We start from the raw sequence: 17,380 nt of genomic DNA, 5'->3' as shown, positions 1-17,380 counted from the left end.
ATTCAGAGAACTACGTGATGGATCTATCTCATTTATCCTTATGCAGGCTGGACAATTTGGTTACAATAGGCTGTATGTGATAACTACACCTCCCTGGATACCCTGTCTCTAATAGCTGAAATTGGTTTGTTCTGGCCAGAATATTTAGGTTTGTTAAAAAGGTTTTTGTGATGTCAGTAATAGGTATTACACAGATATTTTGTTATTTCTTCTGTGAGAACATGAATTTTTAAAAATAATACTTTTTTGTGGTGGATTAGAAGGATAATTAAAGAGTAGGACTTAAATTGTCTAATTGTCAGTAAGCTGTGCACTGTGTACAGAGAGAACTCTCAGTCACTGGGATCTCCACAACCTGCAGTTCAATAATGTGTAATTCTGGAAGGACAATTCACTGAAGCTTTTGTTTTTTAAAGCCACCTGTCTTCTAAGATCAGATTTCTTATAGTAGGGATCAAGTTGGTTTTATCCCTGAGAAAAAGCAAAATTCACCAACTGATGAAGAAAAACGATGAGCAAAGATTATTTCTGTATCATTAAGGATGAAAATTACTTCTATATTGTTTTATTGTCAAATAAAATTTTTAATATTTATAGAGCTGTCTGTAGCATCATTTTTTATATAGGTTTTACTGCTTTCAATGTTTGGTTAAATTCTCAAAGCATGGAATAGAATTGCTCTGAATGTCAGTAAACGTCTAGTTCATTTTTTGACAAAAACTTCTGTTTGAGAGTGATGAAAAGGAATCTGAAAGACCATACAGCATCTTTGCAGCCACTGTCTCCTCCAAGCAACAACAACCAGACAGTAAATCTTTAAAAAATCAAATTTTCTTGGGTGATTGTGTGGTAAATTTTTTTGAATGAAAAAAAATTTGATTAGTTATAAATTCCCTCACTACTTGCTTGGGTAGTCCAGAGAGTGTAATAAGCTGTAAGCTTCAGCATTAAAAGAAATAAAACTAATAAATCAGTGTGAGAGTATTTGTTTCACAGCTTTCCTTCCTCTTATGAATAGTGTTGAGTTTCTCTAGTCTAGTAACCTGACATAAGGTGTTCTTCTCATCAGCAGCTTGATGGAGGCAGATTGCCCTTAAGGAGCCTTGGAAAGAACAATATAATTTCAAAGAGATTAAAATTCCAAGAAAATAATGGATTTTGGTAAATTAAAGTTGTGGAAATCTGTTGCTGTTTTTGTCTCTTGTTTAAAAGCAATCATGATTATCATGATCATGATTATCTTTTACATCAGCCGTGGTGTTTTCATTGTTAACCACTGTCAGTCAGTGGGGCAATAAGGGGGGACATTGTGTTGTGCAATCACCGTGCTCACATTTACCTCCTCCTGTGTGGGAAACCCTCCCAGTTTATCTCTGCTTTCCTGGTATATCAATTGTGCAGTGAGGAGAAGGTTCAGTTTCACCTTAGCCAAATGTTATGGTGAGGTTAATAATGCCCCAGGAAAAGGGATGAGCACAAGTGTCTGAGACTGGTAGTGAGAATTTCAGAGGGCTAAAGGCACTGGGTGTTAATGCACTGTGCTAGGCAGTGTCCCAGGTGCCTGGGACAATCCGAGCTAAAAGCTTACAGGGAGGATTTTTTTTTAAGTGAAAAAAAAACATGGATTTTTGAAGTACTGAAGAAGGACTTCTGAAAGTACTGTGAATAATTTTCCTATCTACTTAACAAGTTCTTTTTCAGTTTTTAAGCACAGATTGTAAATCTTGATTTATGTTTATCTGTTGTCAAGGGACAAGATAAATACTATTTGGGTATTTTTATTACCATAAATAATTGCACTCGCCTCCTGAAAGCTGTCTCAAATATAAATTAATCAAAACACAACTATCTTTTAGTAACTGGGGATATTTTTCATCTTCCCATGAAACTGTTTAACAATGATAAAAAATTAATTGGAATTATGTATCATATTTGTCAATGCAAATTATGTTCTGATAAGTCTTCTTTCAATCATTCATTTCAATCATTTCATCTCTGCTAGACAGGTAGGAATCCTAGGGCTTCCACTTTTGCCTGCTACTAAAAATGGCTCTCCAAGTAACTGGGGGGAAAAAAAGTTTGCTTTCAGCTAAATATGTGTTTTGCAGAAGATGCATACTTTAGGCACACTTCTTATGGTGCAAGTTGTTGTTTTTTTTTTATAGAGCACGTATACAAAAATATTTCTGTTTGGAGAGTTTTGTTTTATAAAATGGCAATAGCTTTAGACAACTAATTTTGTGTGAGACATTTACTGTTTCCCATAGGAAAAGAATGAGCAAAAAACTTTGCTTTTAAAAACCTTTAGCAAAAGTGACAGGCTATATTGTCCCAGACAAAGTTTGCAACTGAGAACTGTGGTCTCAAATTTTAAATTTATGAATAAACATTATAACAGAGCTTCATTTTCATAAGTACTGTGTATTTGCCACCCTTTTAGAGTCACAGGGAACACAATTCAATTCTAATATTCATGAAGAAAGAAAGCATAATTATATGTTAAATATTTTAACAAAGACAAATTGATTATTAAGGTTTTATTTTTCCACTCTCAGCTCTTGAGAAATCTCCCTTCTGTTATTACTGAAAAGTAAAACAATCTGAGTGGGACCAAAATATATTGGCCAAGTAAAGATGGGAAGCCTGAGCTTTCTTGAGGGCAGCAAGTAATACTTATATTGCAGTTGCTTATGCTATTCCTCTAACAAGCCTGATCCTGCACTTCTGAGATCAAAGGATGTTTTCACTTCACTTTCTGAAGAAAGTTTTATGTAGAAAAATAGAGGTCCTTCTACAGTTCTGTTAGTTTGGTCCAAACCCATAAACAAGCAAATGAACAGACACATTTAGGCTTCATTGAATAATTCTGTTTTTCTTTTAAGTAAGCCACGCACGGTGATGAAGAACAAAGTAAAATTTGACCTTGAAAATGATAAAAACTTATTCTTAGTAAAGCCCCCTGTTAAGAAAAGGAAGTAAAACATTCTTACATTCTCATTGATCTTGTGAATTTTCTGCAGTCATAAACTTCAGAATGTATTGAACACATTGATTAATTTAATAAATTATCTTCCTAAAAGCCAAAGCTGTAAATAATAATATCCATTAAAATAAGAATTAATTAGATGAATGAATAACAGCGCTGCCTGCTTTTTATGAGCTATGTCTATCTACTTAATGCACAAAATAATTGTATTCAAACTGGGAAAAGATAATTTGTTTTACAACAACCATTTTATTATTACTGAGTGTCCAATGAGGCTTTTTCTTCCCTCTCTGACCCCATTTTTGTCCAAAGATGTCTTTAGAAACAAATGCAGTTGAGAAGCAAGAAACGTGAGTGAACTGCTTTACTAAGCTACTATCTTTACTATTTCAGAGCTGCAAGAAACTAAAACCTCTGAGTATCACAGGATATCCCACAGCCCCCTGGATTACAGGATATTATTGATGGATGAAGATCAGGATCGGATCTATGTGGGGAGTAAAGATCATATTCTGTCTCTGAATATTAACAATATAAGCCAAGACCCCCTCAGCGTAAGTTCTTCAAGTTTTATTTTGAGAATCTGAGGTTGCTTTACTCCATGCCTTTCATTTTAAGACAAAAAAATAGTATTTTATTATTTTGCATGGAAGTCCATGCCCACACCTTACTGAATTTTTAGTCCTTGTTTCATGTGTAATGCTGATGAAGCTATACACTGTTCCTCAAACACCGTTTAAAATGGACCTATTTGCTAATTTTGAAGCAATATTCTGCTTGGCCTGACCTCACAAGGAAAATCTGTGTGGTTTGATGCTTTCCACCTCTCTCCCAGATAAGATAGCTCAGAGCTGCACTTTTAGAAGAATCCTCAAGGAAGAATAAGGATACACACTATCATTCTCAGGCTGTAGGGGGAAAAAAAAAGCAAGGGCAGAGTTGTCCTTAACCTTATACTACTTTTTATATATGTTTTGTGCTCTGGACCCTAATCACGGAACTATTTTCCAATCCCTTGTTATGTCTGTGTCAGCCTTTGCCCTTCAATTGGGTAGCTGACATCTTATTTGGGGTTTTTGGGCACCATGACCCACATCTGACCCTTGACACCACCTCTTTTCTGGCTTCTCACTTACTGAGGTGGTGTTTTCCAAGGACTTTGTGTTCCCTCTCCAACAGTCGGCAACCACTGTGTGAAAATAATACCATTATCAAATGCTTAAAAATTCCTCTCGTCTCCAAAGCCAGTTGAAATTCAACCTCTCTGCTTTTGAAATAGGTGACCTGCAGAAAGAAGTACTTTCATGCCCAGAAGCTTGGATGTTTAGCCATTACCTGTCTACAGACTTTGTCTTGCCTGTCTTTAGACTATCACAGCTACTACCCTGCCTGAAAGTGTACCATGAAGTGTGCCAAATCCATCAGTCTGTAATCTGTGGGCTTTACTACTGTACCTCAGAAGGACCGAGGGGCAGCCATACCCGGCTTGCAGCAGGGAAGATAAATGCCTTCCTTAAGAGACAAGGCTTTTAATGTGTCAGGGGAGAGAGAGGGGCCCTGCCAGAGAGTGATTGAGCACAGTTAAATTAGGCTTTGCTCTGAATCACCCTCTGGACATGCCTGTCCACCTGAATTGATTGTTCAGGGAGCCCGGGGAGGCTCATTCTAACTTACACATTTAAATTAAATGCCTCTCCTCAATGGTCTGAATGCATCCTTCGCTCCTCCTAATGGTACCCAAATCTCCCTCTGAAATGGGGCTGCCTTCTAGGATCTGAAATACCTTCTGTGACCATATTGCTAATTTCCATCTGGCAGTGAGCCAGCACCCCTGGTCTGGCAGGAGCTGTGCCCCAGCATGGCACGCTCTCTCCTGTCCTTGGCAGGTTGGGTTTAATCCTGTGCTGAGTTTGGTTAGATAGGAGGGCCTCTGTTACATGTAATGCTTTCTGCAGTATAAAGCTGTGAGGCATTTCAACAGGCCTGGAGAATTAAAAAAAAAAATCAACAGAAAGGAAAAACACACAAAGCTTTCTGGCAGTGAATTTGATCACCCAGTATTAGGCTCAGAATGACTCTGTAATTCCACACAGTCTTTCCATTTGTTTATTTAACAACAGATTCACTTTGCTGATCTTATATATCTGTAGAAATTCTATATACAAATACATTCAAATCCACAATTCTACATATATATGTGTGTGTGTACATATATACACAGAGATCTTTTAATGATATTGTTTATTTTATCTTGAGGCTAAATGTTATCAGGCTCTGTCACTTACTAGATTTCTAGGGATAAATTTGTAATGGATGTCTTTCCTATTTCAAAATCAAAATAAATAATGGAAGAAGCTCAAAATATTTACAGTTAAACATTCAGACATTGAAGTATTTCTTGAAAAACTGTCTGAAAGAAATCAATGTGAAATCTTGGGATTTCAAGTAGGTTTTATCATAATCTAGCCAAACCTTTGATGATAAAATTGGAAAAAATTGTTACAACAACCCTTCTTTCAATATTTATGTCTTCTGGTTTCTAGTGTGAATAATTTCTACAAGTTCAGTAAAAGTAAAAAAGTAAAGATGGGCAGTAATTTAGGCAATAGTGATGAGAAATCTCTCTTATTTAGAAGAAATAAATAAATAGATTAATTTGCTTTAAAATTGTGTAATAAACTTAATATATATCAGCCAAAAACTTGGACCTTGATTTTGTTTAGTGCATGCTAAGACTGTTTTATTTATCAACAAAAATCCTTTCTTCCTTATAAGCAAAGTGTAAATTATATCTAAATATTAATCTACTAGTGTAAGTTAGGCAGTGAAATTTATTTTTTAAATTATGTAATAAATGTACTACTTAAACAATACTTATTTCCTTACAGATTTTCTGGCCAGCATCAGCAAACAAGGTTGAAGAGTGCAAAATGGCTGGCAAGGATCCTACGGTAAGTTATAATCCACATGCACACACGCACACACAAATCAGGTACTTGGCAATAAAGTAAGAGCACCATGAGTGCAGCCAAAGCAAAATGAAAGAAGTGTTTGTTTTTCTTTTGAAATGCTTTGCAAGCCAATCTACAAAGTGAAATTCTGGAAAATCAGGTGATGTAAACAGAATGCACCTTCAGACTGACAGATGGGAGAAGATATGCAGTGTCCATTTCCTCGCCTTTTTTGGTTGTTGATAATCAAACTAGGTAATAGTACTTTTCCAGATATGTCCTGGGTGATGCTGAACAGCCTGTTGAGCTGCTCTTTGGAGAGTGGGGAAATTCTCTGGCTGGCTGCTCCCCCCAGGAGCACTGTCTGCAATCTGAAGACCCCAGTTGAGCACCAGTCTTCAGATGATGTTGTATGGTGCTGGCTCCTGCTGAACCAAAAATGTCAATGCCTTTAAAAGTAAATAAACCAGTGCAGTCTCCTAAACAAGGATTAACTCAACCGATTTTCATTAGGATGACTGATGGCACAGTTTCCAACCCTGTGCTCATAAAACATATACAGTTCTCACTGAATTGGGTGAGATTTGGATGACTGAATATGAAAGCAGTTCTGGGATCTGGGTAAGAAAAAATATTCATAAAAAATCTATTTTCAACCTAAAGTACATTTACACTTGATCACAGTAAAAAACAAAGGACTTAGAGAAGAAAGAGAAGGAAAAAAACGTAAATCAAATACTGTGAACTGTGTGGCCCTTAGCATTCTGTTTTAATTTTCATGCTGATTTGAAGATATTTCTGTAGGTCTTCAATGCAAAGCAACAATTGACTTCAAACCTCAATTTAACGTTTTGGAAATAAATTGTTTATACAAATAGCAATATCTGATATTTGGACTTGCTTTCTTTTTAATTATCTCTATTTATGTTGAAGAAATCAGAGGAAAAGAAACTGTTTCAGAGGTGTCCTTAAGGAAACTTCCTAAGGTTACTCCTTGGTTTCCTGTAGAGGTCCTGCTTCTTCTCATGCAAGAGAAATATGTGAATGAAAATTGGATTGCTGTATGGAAGTGGGAAAGCTACGTGGACTCCTCTATAGCCCATCAGTGGTGCTCAATCAGAGAGAGCTCAGTTCCCAGAGCAGACAAAATGACACGAAAAGAAGCAGCCGTCCAAATCCAGAGACGGACAAACTCAGTAGCTGTTTTCATGATGCTGTTAAAATTATACGTGGTGTCTATTCCCTAGAGTTCCCAACATCTGCTAGCATTTGCCACTGTGGGGTGACTGTTGTCTGTGTTTCCTGCAGCACGGCTGTGGGAATTTCGTGCGCGTGGTGCAGTCGTACAACCGCACCCACCTGTACGTGTGCGGCAGCGGCGCCTTCAGCCCCGTCTGCGTCTACGTCAACAGGGGACGCAGGTCTGAGGTAACGCCCTTGCCATTCTACCCACTCGTTTTGTCACTGGGTTTTGTGGTCCGTCCTACTGCTGTGATGCTAAAGCTCAAAGTTTTGAAAATGCAAGAATCAGGGGTCCCGTAGGTTCCTTCACTGATGTTAAATAGCAAAAGAGCAAAAGTCTGTGGTTTTCTGACCTGATGCCAGCTAGAAGCAAAGTCATGATCAAAAGCCATGCCTCAATTATGATGGTTGTCCAAAATTCCACAGTCATACCAAATGCTGAGATACATTTGATAGTACTTTTTATTTGACATTATCTGGTGAATTCATTCCTACCATTTGGTGGAAAAAATGCCCAAGAAATACTTGAAAGGAAACAGCCAGTTAGATGAAAAGTAAAATAGAAAGTCCACTTTTTATAACTTCCATGTGTTACTGGTTCCTTAGAGAAGCCCTTAATTTGGTTAACTATTCAGGTTAGGTTTGCTGGAATTCAGCTTAACACCATCTAGATGCAATCCCAATTCAGGAACTTTATCTACTGCACAAGTTTTGCCCCACTAGATGGTGCCCAGAGGAAGTTGGTAAGTTTTTCTTCACTGTTAGATAGGTCTCCAATTTTTCTATATTCAGTTTCACTGAGTGTGTTTTCAGTATAAGTACCAGATGTTTCAGAAGTATATGGTCCAAGTTTCCTGATTTGAAAGTGAAATGTTTGTTTATGTGCAAATGTAATAGGTAATAAATTAAGCAACCAGAAGGAAAAAAGAAAGGCACTTAAGCAGGAGGCAGCACCTCAGTAGCTTTTGGGTCAGATTCATGTCTGCAGGCACAGGGGTGTGCAGTATATTTTCCAGAACAATGTGGAAGCAGATGTGTTGGGAAGGAAGATCAGAGCGTGCTACCTGGAGCTTTGCCATGTGAGGGCAGCTTTAAAAGCTGGACTGGCTTCTCGGGAAGATACTGAGAAATTCATCACTGATTTAATTGGGAGTGGGATGGGAATTCTGGCCGAGAACCAAGATTGCTGCAGAGTTTGCCAGGGAGGTGATTAGTCAGTGTTTCTCCAGGTCAGTTTGCATAGTGTGATCTCGGTGACTTTTGGTAGATTCCTACCTGGCTCCAGCTTCCTTAACAGAGCATGCACTTGGAATCACTGCACTTTCAGTCCTACTAAATTATCTTAAAGTAGAGATTGTAGGCCTGGATTTAAAAGCAGAAGCAAGCAGAACTAAGTAAGTAAATCCATCCTTCTGCTTGAAAAATTTTGCATTAACTTATTTTGATGTATTTTGAAACAGGGGTCACCTTTCCTCAGCATTATTCTATTTCTTGAAAAATAATTTGGAACATGAACAGTGATCGCATTTGTCTTTAATTAATGTAATACTCTTTATCATCTTAAGTAATGAATTTGCAGCCCAGAGAAGTTTGAATCTCATTATTTTAGATTGTAAATGAGATTGGGACAGAGGGGAGGGCAGGAAATGACATCTCCAGATGATGCAAGACATTAAATTTCTTAAATGAAAAGTAAAGATGCATGACTTGGAAAAGCAGAACCAGCTTCACTTAGCCTGTCTGTATAGCTGCATGCCTATGATCAATTGATTAAATAAACTGCTGTTTCAGACGTCTGGAGTCTGTGAGACACTTGACTGTAGGCACTTCGTGCTCAAAGCCATTACTGTACAGGCCAACAATAGCATAACAGTTTAAACCCAAGAATTTCCTTCTGAACTCATTGCATATATCTGTGCATGACTAATTGATAGAGCAGAATGAGGAGCTATGCGGTGATGATGGAACTAGTGAAAATTCATTTTTTCCTCTGCTTTTATCATTTGGCCTTCAATTTGGTACAGTTTTCAATGCACAAAAGGTTATATTTGCACGTGCAAAATGAATATTTTACAAAGCACATCTGTTTTTTTCTAGAAGCTACAAAGCCTGACTGAATGGTATCCAACAATCATAAGAACTGAGCCTGTTTTGCTCTTCGGTGTCTAGGATTCCACATAAGCTCACAAAAATGGGGGTTACACTGATGAGGCAAAATTTTGCCCTTTTCCCTGAAACAGAGGTTATAAAACAATTAATTTTCTTCTTTGGCACACTTGATACTTTGGTCTTTGGTAATTACTCCCTTAGTCACCCAAATACATTCTAATGTCAAAGTAAATGCAAACAGAAGGAAATGTAATCCCTATATGAAATAATTACAGACTAAATAGCAGTTTAATATATATGAAAATCAAGTGTAATCCTGGAGCTAGTTTAGTAGAAGAGTAATGAACATTTTGAATTGGTAAATAGGAGTTTAATATAGAAAATATGGATTAGAATCAAGCTGCATATAATCTAGAAGTAAAAAAAACAACAAAGAAACCACCCAAGATCACATTAGAAACTTCGTACTTATGTTTTAACATTGTTTAGAGAATTTATTACAGAAACAATAGATAAGATCTCTGAGATTAAATTAGGCAAAACAGAAGAGGGGGAAAAGAGAGGGGATAATGATATGAAAACTTCCTGCTGCAGCTGTGCATTTGAGCTTGGTGTAATCTTCAATTTGCTGGTGCCAAATGGCTGCTTAGGGATTTGTGTGGCATCCCCACTCCCCTGTGATTTACATTAATTCTTAAGGGAATGTAAGGAGTTGTTGTCCCTTCTCAAACAACTAATTTTTGGCATCGACCTCACAGAAGCCTTTCTTTGGATTTTTTTGTCAGCTACATTTTCTTTTGAAATGTTTAAGTTTGGTTATTTATTGTTGTTGGGTTTTTTTCTTGCAATTGTGTCTTTTGGCTTTTTATTGAAGATTGGAAGTTTGTTGTAGGAGCCTAAGAAGAAGTTTTTGGTATACAGTGTGTGGGAGTCGGTGTGTGTTGGGTCAGTGTATCTGCCATTACTGACTGCAGTTTTAAGGAATGAGCTTGGGCCTGAGTTATTTCTTGCTGAGCACACTGTGCTAGTGTTACTGGGAACCAAGAAGTGAAGAGTTGCACCAAAATGGGCAGATTTTCTAAAGATATTCAGATTGTTTGTGTTTTAAGCTGTAGCCCAAATTGCTTCTACTTTGATAAATGTATTTCCTGTTCATAAAGTACATAACATATAAATAAATCCTTGTACCATGATTTCTTTAAAAAAAAAAAAAAAAAAGAGGAATTTCAGGCTATGGTAAGAGGTATAGATAAATCATCTATCACTGTGGATTTGGAGCTCTACAAGTAATACAAGAGAACAAGAGATGGTATTGCTGAAAATAAGTATCATTTGGGGAATTTTGGAGGTCTCAGTAAAGACCAGATGATTTATACTGTAATGACAGTTGTCATAAGAAATTTTTATTTTATATGTATTATTGTTCTATTAACTTTATTATCATGTCCTAGACAGGTATAAGTACACCAGTATATTCAGAAACTAAATGATAAATAACTTCAAAACCACAGAAGCAATCTCCACAGATATTATTGCAGAGATCAGTCAACCTAATCTTAACAGAGACAACATTTTTTGATTCAGTGTCTTGAATTTATAACAAGAGTCTTAAAAATAACCATGTGTCAGTGTTATCTAACAAGATGCTGGCATTCTAAATAGAAGAGTTAAACTACCAATAGTACAGTAAAAGTGCCCAATAGAGCACTGTTAATAGAGCATTGCTAATGCTGTGAACAGACAGGCGTAAAAACCAGCTTAGATCTAATGGTTTCTGACACGAGAAGTGACACACAAATCTACTTTGCAGGAACAAATCTTCAAGATCGACTCCAAGTGTGAATCAGGAAAGGGACGCTGTTCTTTCAACCCTAACGTGAACACAGTGTCTGTTATGATCAGTAAGTAAAGATACTCCAGGTTGCTGGGGTCTAAACCCATGTGGTCATGTGTAGGGTGGGTTGATGGAATACCCCACGGGAGCTGGGCACAGAATTCAGCTTCCCAGGAGCAGTGCCTTTGGTCTGGCTGGTGGGCACAAGGGCTGGGTCCATCCATGTTTCAAGGCTTGTATGAAGCTTAAGATGGGTGGACAAATGTAGTGCTGGAGTAAGTGATTGGAAGGGAAAGAGACACAGGAAACAAAAGATTCTCCCTTTTTCAGATCACACATTTTTTCCCAGGAATAGTTTAAGCTTTGAATTACCCTGTCTAGCATTTTTATTTGAATGATTTCTGACCTTGTTCATCCTAGACAGCACTTGTGTCTTATTTAATTATTTTTAAAATCTCAGAGTAGCCAGGAAAAGAAAGCCTGAAGACTTCAGATGCTTTGAATTCCATTTTTGTTATCATCGCTGCTGTAGAGCCCACCAACTATTGTAAAGCTTTTCATTGTTCAATTGGCTTTATACCCAACCAATTTTGCAATTTTCTTCCATCTGAAAGGCCAGAAAATGAAACAATAAAGGATTTCTGCTGTGCTTGTTGCACACCTACAAGAAAACTCAAAGGAGGAATACACTTTGTGCAACTTAAGTCATCTGTAAAAGATGCTTTTCTTTTTTTCAAGCAGGAAGAGCTGGAAACACATACCCAGTGTAACCTGACCTTTCGCATTTGCAGTATGTTCACACACTTATAGTGCCAAAACCCTAATTTTTCAGCATGTGCCTGCTTCTTGCTGTATTTTTGGCTATGAAGGGAACAGCAGTTGCACAGATTTTTGAGACTTTCTTAGTAAATAAATTTATTGCACACAGGTACTATGTATTTCACCCAAGGTTTGCAAGGGAACAATATGCAATGTTTCTGCCATTCAGCTTCCTAGGAAGTCAATTGCATCAATTACATATTGTGTGAAATACTTTCTTTAAAGTCTTACAGATCTTAAGGGAAGCGTAATAAGGTCTGTCCTACATGGCCTGTTCAAAATATAAATTGCTTTTTTTTTTGATTCCTCATTGCCTATATATTCAGTACAAAGGACAAATATTCACAGATATATGAACACCTTTAGAGAACAGGCAAATGCTACCTAGACATTTCTCTGAACCTTGGCTGCACTTACGCCTTTATCTCAACAGTGATCTAGGCACAGTGTTTACAGATACTGTGTAAAGAAAATGTTTGTTCAAAGTCAGTGATAGATGAGTCCACTGCTATTCATTCCCATTCTGGTATTATTAGGTGAAGTAACTGTTTCCCTTCCTTGTTCCTTCTGGATTTTATAGAGCAATATTAAAGACCATTGTTTCTGAAATATTGTTTGTACAGTAGGCTGATTTTTTTCTACAATAGGTCTGTGGCAGCTTTGTTCATCTTAATAAACTTTTAATTATCTTCCTTGGTCTTTGTTGTGTGACAGATTGGATTTTATACTTTCTGTTGCAAAGTTCAGTCACTTCAAAAACGTTAAGCTCTAATGAATTTAGCCTCACTATCCATGTCAGAAATGTGAACATTTTCTAAGTCTCAGCTGATGTTGTAATGAGGGGACTGAGTCAAGGTACTGACTCATCTTTGAGCTTTCTGCAGAAGGAATTCCCTCCCGTTGCTTCAGAAGATAGTAAATACCACCAGACCAACAACACTTCATGGATTAAAGAACCGTTTTTAAATACAGGTGGAATTTCTTGACCATTTTGGGCATCGCTGACCTAGAATACAGCAGGAAAGCTGATTCACCCTTCAGAAGAAAGTGGTGCTATAAAAATAAATTTGAACTTTGCACAGAGATGCATTTGCATCAAAGCAATGAAAAATGTGCTTTTAAGCAGTTTGGCATTACTAGTGTGCAGGATGCATGTCTCTCTCCCCACCAAGACTGTGAAGTATTTATCAAAGCAGACATACCTCATCAGTTCAGTAATTCTTCCCAGTAACAAAGTGAAGTAGAGTGAACTCATTGTGCTGTGCGGACCAAATACTGTGTGGAATTTAAGGATTTTACTGGAAGGAAGTGGAAGTGATGGATTTCTTCTAATACATGATTAGCAAACAGACACTAGGAATGCTTAAGGCATAAGTAATACCGTTGAAATGTAATAGGATTAAAATTACATGGTATAGTACTATTGCTAGAGTGTGTTTGTATGTGTGTATGCACAATACTGTACATAACATTTAGTGAGAACAAGAAACCTGATCTCTTTCAGCTTATTTGTTTCATAATAAGAATAAAGTTCTGATGGATTGAGGCAAGGAGGAAAATATACAGAATCACTTATAAATTTGTACAGATGTAACATCATTCTGTCAATATCTGTTCCAGAGGTAAACGCTTCAACAACATGCAGCAAATGCATTACTTAAATCCCCTGTGTATGAATCTTGTCATCTCGGGTCAAGGTGACAGCAGAAGAGTGGCTGCTGGATGCCCTGCCAGGGTTCAGTTCAGGCTCCAGTTAGCAGCACAAAAGCACAGTCTCCAGAGTCCTGATTCTCTCATGAGCTTCTCAATAGTCTTCCATGCTGATTATGAACACACGCACACACATACAGAGCATGAAAATAGCCTCAAGTATTTCTTAGCCTGTGACTCTTGCCAGCTTGACCACACTCTCTGGGTAGTCCAGGAGTACAGACAAAAACATCAATCAAAGGACCCAGCTGTACTGGAATGTATTCAGCCACCACTCCCACTCTGAGAGTTACAGTTTATTTTAGCTACTGTTTTCTACTCTGGGGTTTTATTGTCATTAGTCAGTGGAAATTGCTTGGTTATTCACAGAGTAGAAAATGACAGTATATGTAATTATAATTTTAATTATATATACTTATGTTTATGCACACACACAGACTCAAACATAGATAGACATACTGACTGAGTTTTCAGCCCTGCACAGGGAGTGGAAGCTCACAGTTCTGTGAATGTAGGAGTTGCATGTCTCATTTTGCTCAAGCATAATGACCCTATATGAAGAACCAAGTACACAAAAGGGGACAACTGTTGCTCCATATTACTCTAAGTTCAATAATATGCTTGTCTGGCCTCTGCAATACTGAAGTCAGCTTGAGGCTGCATGGGACAGTGATAAAAACGCTGCTGGTAAAAAAAAAGTGGCACTGATCCACTGACTGCAATGGATGTTGTACCAGTTTGCAACAGCAATAAATTCAACCCAGTCACTTCATCTGCTTCCATAACAAAAAAAAAAAATAAAAAAAAATTCTTTGAAGTGCCGACTCAAGATAATGAATGTGATACTTTTTGATAACACTAGCCTTATTCTCCAGTGGTCCTTTTAAGTGGCAGTGCAAATGGAGCAACTAAACTTCCTATCAAGAACGGTTTCCTGTGTATGTAGCTGTGCTGTGGCACTTAATGGTACAGTTCCATAAAGTCTCTAAGAAAAATCTGATTGCTCTCATGCATTCTAGGTTGAGTCTTTGTAAATCAGAGAAAACTTCATTCCCATGACACACTATTTATCTGTATAGACTTCTGTGTAAATAAAGAGCAGATGAATTTAAAATAAACTTTTGTTTTCCCAAAAGCCATAACAATTCTCCCTCCATTTCAATTCTTTTCAGATGAAGAGCTTTTTTCAGGAATGTATATTGATTTCATGGGGACGGATGCAGCCATTTTTCGCAGTCTGACCAAGAGGAATGCAGTGAGGACTGACCAGCACAACTCCAAGTGGCTGAGTGGTGAGATGCCTTTAATTTACCAGAGTTTTAATGGGTGTCAGAGATTCTGCTTTCCTTTGCTTAAAACAAAGACCTTATCTTTCCAGGAGCTTGTCTCTGTATTTCATTGATAAAGTTGAACCATGAAGAAATGTGTATAAATACAAACTAGATAATGCACAGATGTAGAGAGATCCCTGCATGAACCAAGCTCCTAGGCCACCCCACCTGAGGACCGTTTTTTGCATTAAGGCTGAACCAAGATGCTTGTGTGAAAACCTTTCCAATGGCAATTGGTCAGACAGTCTGATTTCTAGAAAAGTGACTTCAGCTTTATGGAATATTGCCTTAAATCAGTGTTTGATTCTAAGCCACCAGCTTCAGTTAATTGAAAGAGATCCATCTCTGCACAGAAGAGTCACTACTCTTTGCATTCAAAATGTGTGCAGAAGAGTGTCCCACTATCAGAGAAGTCAATGAGGATCATTGCCACTTATTTCAGTGGTGAGGAATTGGTTATCTAAACGCAGTAGAAGAACTCATTTCTGAGTGGAATCATATAACTCTTTGCTTCACTGATATCCCTGTGAAAATTCTCCCTGTCTTTACTGATAAGAAGACTCCTTCCAATGAAACCAATTTAAATTAAAATGATGGTGAATGCACTGAGCAGAGAGGTAGGTGTGAAAGGGTATAGAGAGCAACTAACACAGCAGTTATGGTTTTAAAAAGCCTTCAGGTTTTTTGTCTTTGATATTTTTTATGATAACTTATTATTCCTGTCTGCTGTGACTACAAGGAAATCACATGATTTCAGCCACAAATTCTCTATGAAGGGGAAACTATCTCTGCTCTCTAATTTTTATTTTTGTTTGTTATACATTCTTACACTTATCTGCTCACCCGAACATGTGCATCCTAAAATGAATTAGAGAAAGAGAAATTTAAAAAATGCCTGATTTCTGGAAAATCTACCTGTTCAAAACAGGTACATGAAAGTACAATTGATTTCCATGTTCTTTTAGAGCTAGAGTAATGAAATTTGTTACATTAATTGAGAATAAACTTACTTGGACAGAAAAATGCTGCAGTTTAAAGAGAGTTTTCTGTCAGACATTCAACCTTTGTATCAGATTGTTTCAAACTTTGTACTGCACTTAACTGAACAAGCAATCTTGCATGATCATTGAAAAGACAAAGCCTCCATGCAGACAGAGGGGCCAATTCTTCCTTCAATCAAAGGAGGTATTCTGAGAGGTCCTGCATTGTCCTTTATATGCATGCTAAGGTTATAAATTATTTATATGCCTATTATTATATTTATATACTTGTTAAGGTTATGAATTATTTTGCTCTCTCCCTAATTCCCTGTTTCTAGTGTTTTGCACGAACATTTGATTATGTTTACCAGCTCTGATATGAAGTCAAATGCTGTTCAAGCATTTGTGTACCCTGCTTTCATTTTCTGGGTTACACAAATTGTTTTCCTCTCTTATTTATAAACCTTATTTGTTATATTTCTAAGCTCTTCCAGTTTACTTTTATGTTTTGTCTCAATGAGAGTTTCCTTAGGTGCCCCAGATAATAGACTGATTCTTCCTTCTTTCTCTAAGTCTTTGAGTCTCTGTAGTAATCTAATACCATTGTTTCTGGACTGCTGCTCTTAAAATTTGCTGTGAAATAAAATTTGAGTATGCAAACATATGGCTGCCAGCAAGGCATTTATCTGTTGATATTTGGTATATTCAGCATTTCCTTGAAGCAGTCAGTAAATGTCAAATCATTCGTTGCTTATACAGATACATCTTTTGGTTTCATCCTTTTGGTAAACTTTTTCATTTCAGAGCCTATTTTTGTGGATGCTCATGTTATCCCAGATGGCACTGACCCAAATGATGCCAAAATCTACTTCTTCTTCAAAGAAAGACTCACAGACAACAGTGGCAGCACAAAGCAAATTCATTCAATGATTGCAAGAGTATGCCCAGTAAGAGCTATTTTGTTTACTAGGTTGCTTGGATAAGCTGCTAATGTGGTATGATAACCTAAAAGACTAAATGTTTTGATTTGACAAAATTTCCTATTTCTCTGTCACCATTCATAATTAAGAAGAGCTGTTACTGAACTCACAGCTGGAGTCTGGACAGGTTATATATATCTGACTATACATGTAAGACTACGGAAATGTAGAGGTTCAGGGATTTGTGTATTTCTCTGACTGAGTCAGAGTAGTTACCAGTGTTGAATTTTCAAACTTGCTGTCTTTGGCACAAATAAGGCTCATTATTTTCTTAATAAAAAAGAACTTTAAGCAATGAAGACTTTCACACGTGCACGCTCAAAATATTTAAAGCACATGAGAAATATTAAGTTTTTAAATTGGTGGATTTAACTTTCAAATGCTGTTTTCATTTTTGCAACATCTGTTCTTTCTACTTGCTTGTATTGATGCATGTGT

General features: G+C 37.1%; 1 protein-coding gene across 1 annotated transcript in view; it reads left to right on the top strand.

The window, feature by feature from the left end:
• The window catches only part of SEMA3C (semaphorin 3C), a 116,197-nt gene that overhangs the window by 61,557 nt on the left and 37,260 nt on the right, over positions 1–17,380 (top strand). The window contains exons 3-8 of the mRNA XM_014883459.2: positions 3,380–3,540; positions 5,875–5,937; positions 7,246–7,365; positions 11,099–11,189; positions 14,824–14,943; positions 16,767–16,909. Coding sequence (XP_014738945.1) covers positions 3,380–3,540; positions 5,875–5,937; positions 7,246–7,365; positions 11,099–11,189; positions 14,824–14,943; positions 16,767–16,909 — 698 coding nt within the window. The remainder of the gene's footprint in view (positions 1–3,379; positions 3,541–5,874; positions 5,938–7,245; positions 7,366–11,098; positions 11,190–14,823; positions 14,944–16,766; positions 16,910–17,380) is intronic.

Source organism: Sturnus vulgaris, chromosome 5 (genome assembly GCF_052056855.1).
Source record: "Sturnus vulgaris isolate bStuVul1 chromosome 5, bStuVul1.hap1, whole genome shotgun sequence".
NCBI classification, from domain to species: domain Eukaryota; kingdom Metazoa; phylum Chordata; class Aves; order Passeriformes; family Sturnidae; genus Sturnus; species Sturnus vulgaris.
The sequence above is the reverse complement of the archived record's forward strand: the minus strand, read 5'-3'. Positions and strand labels throughout refer to the sequence as shown.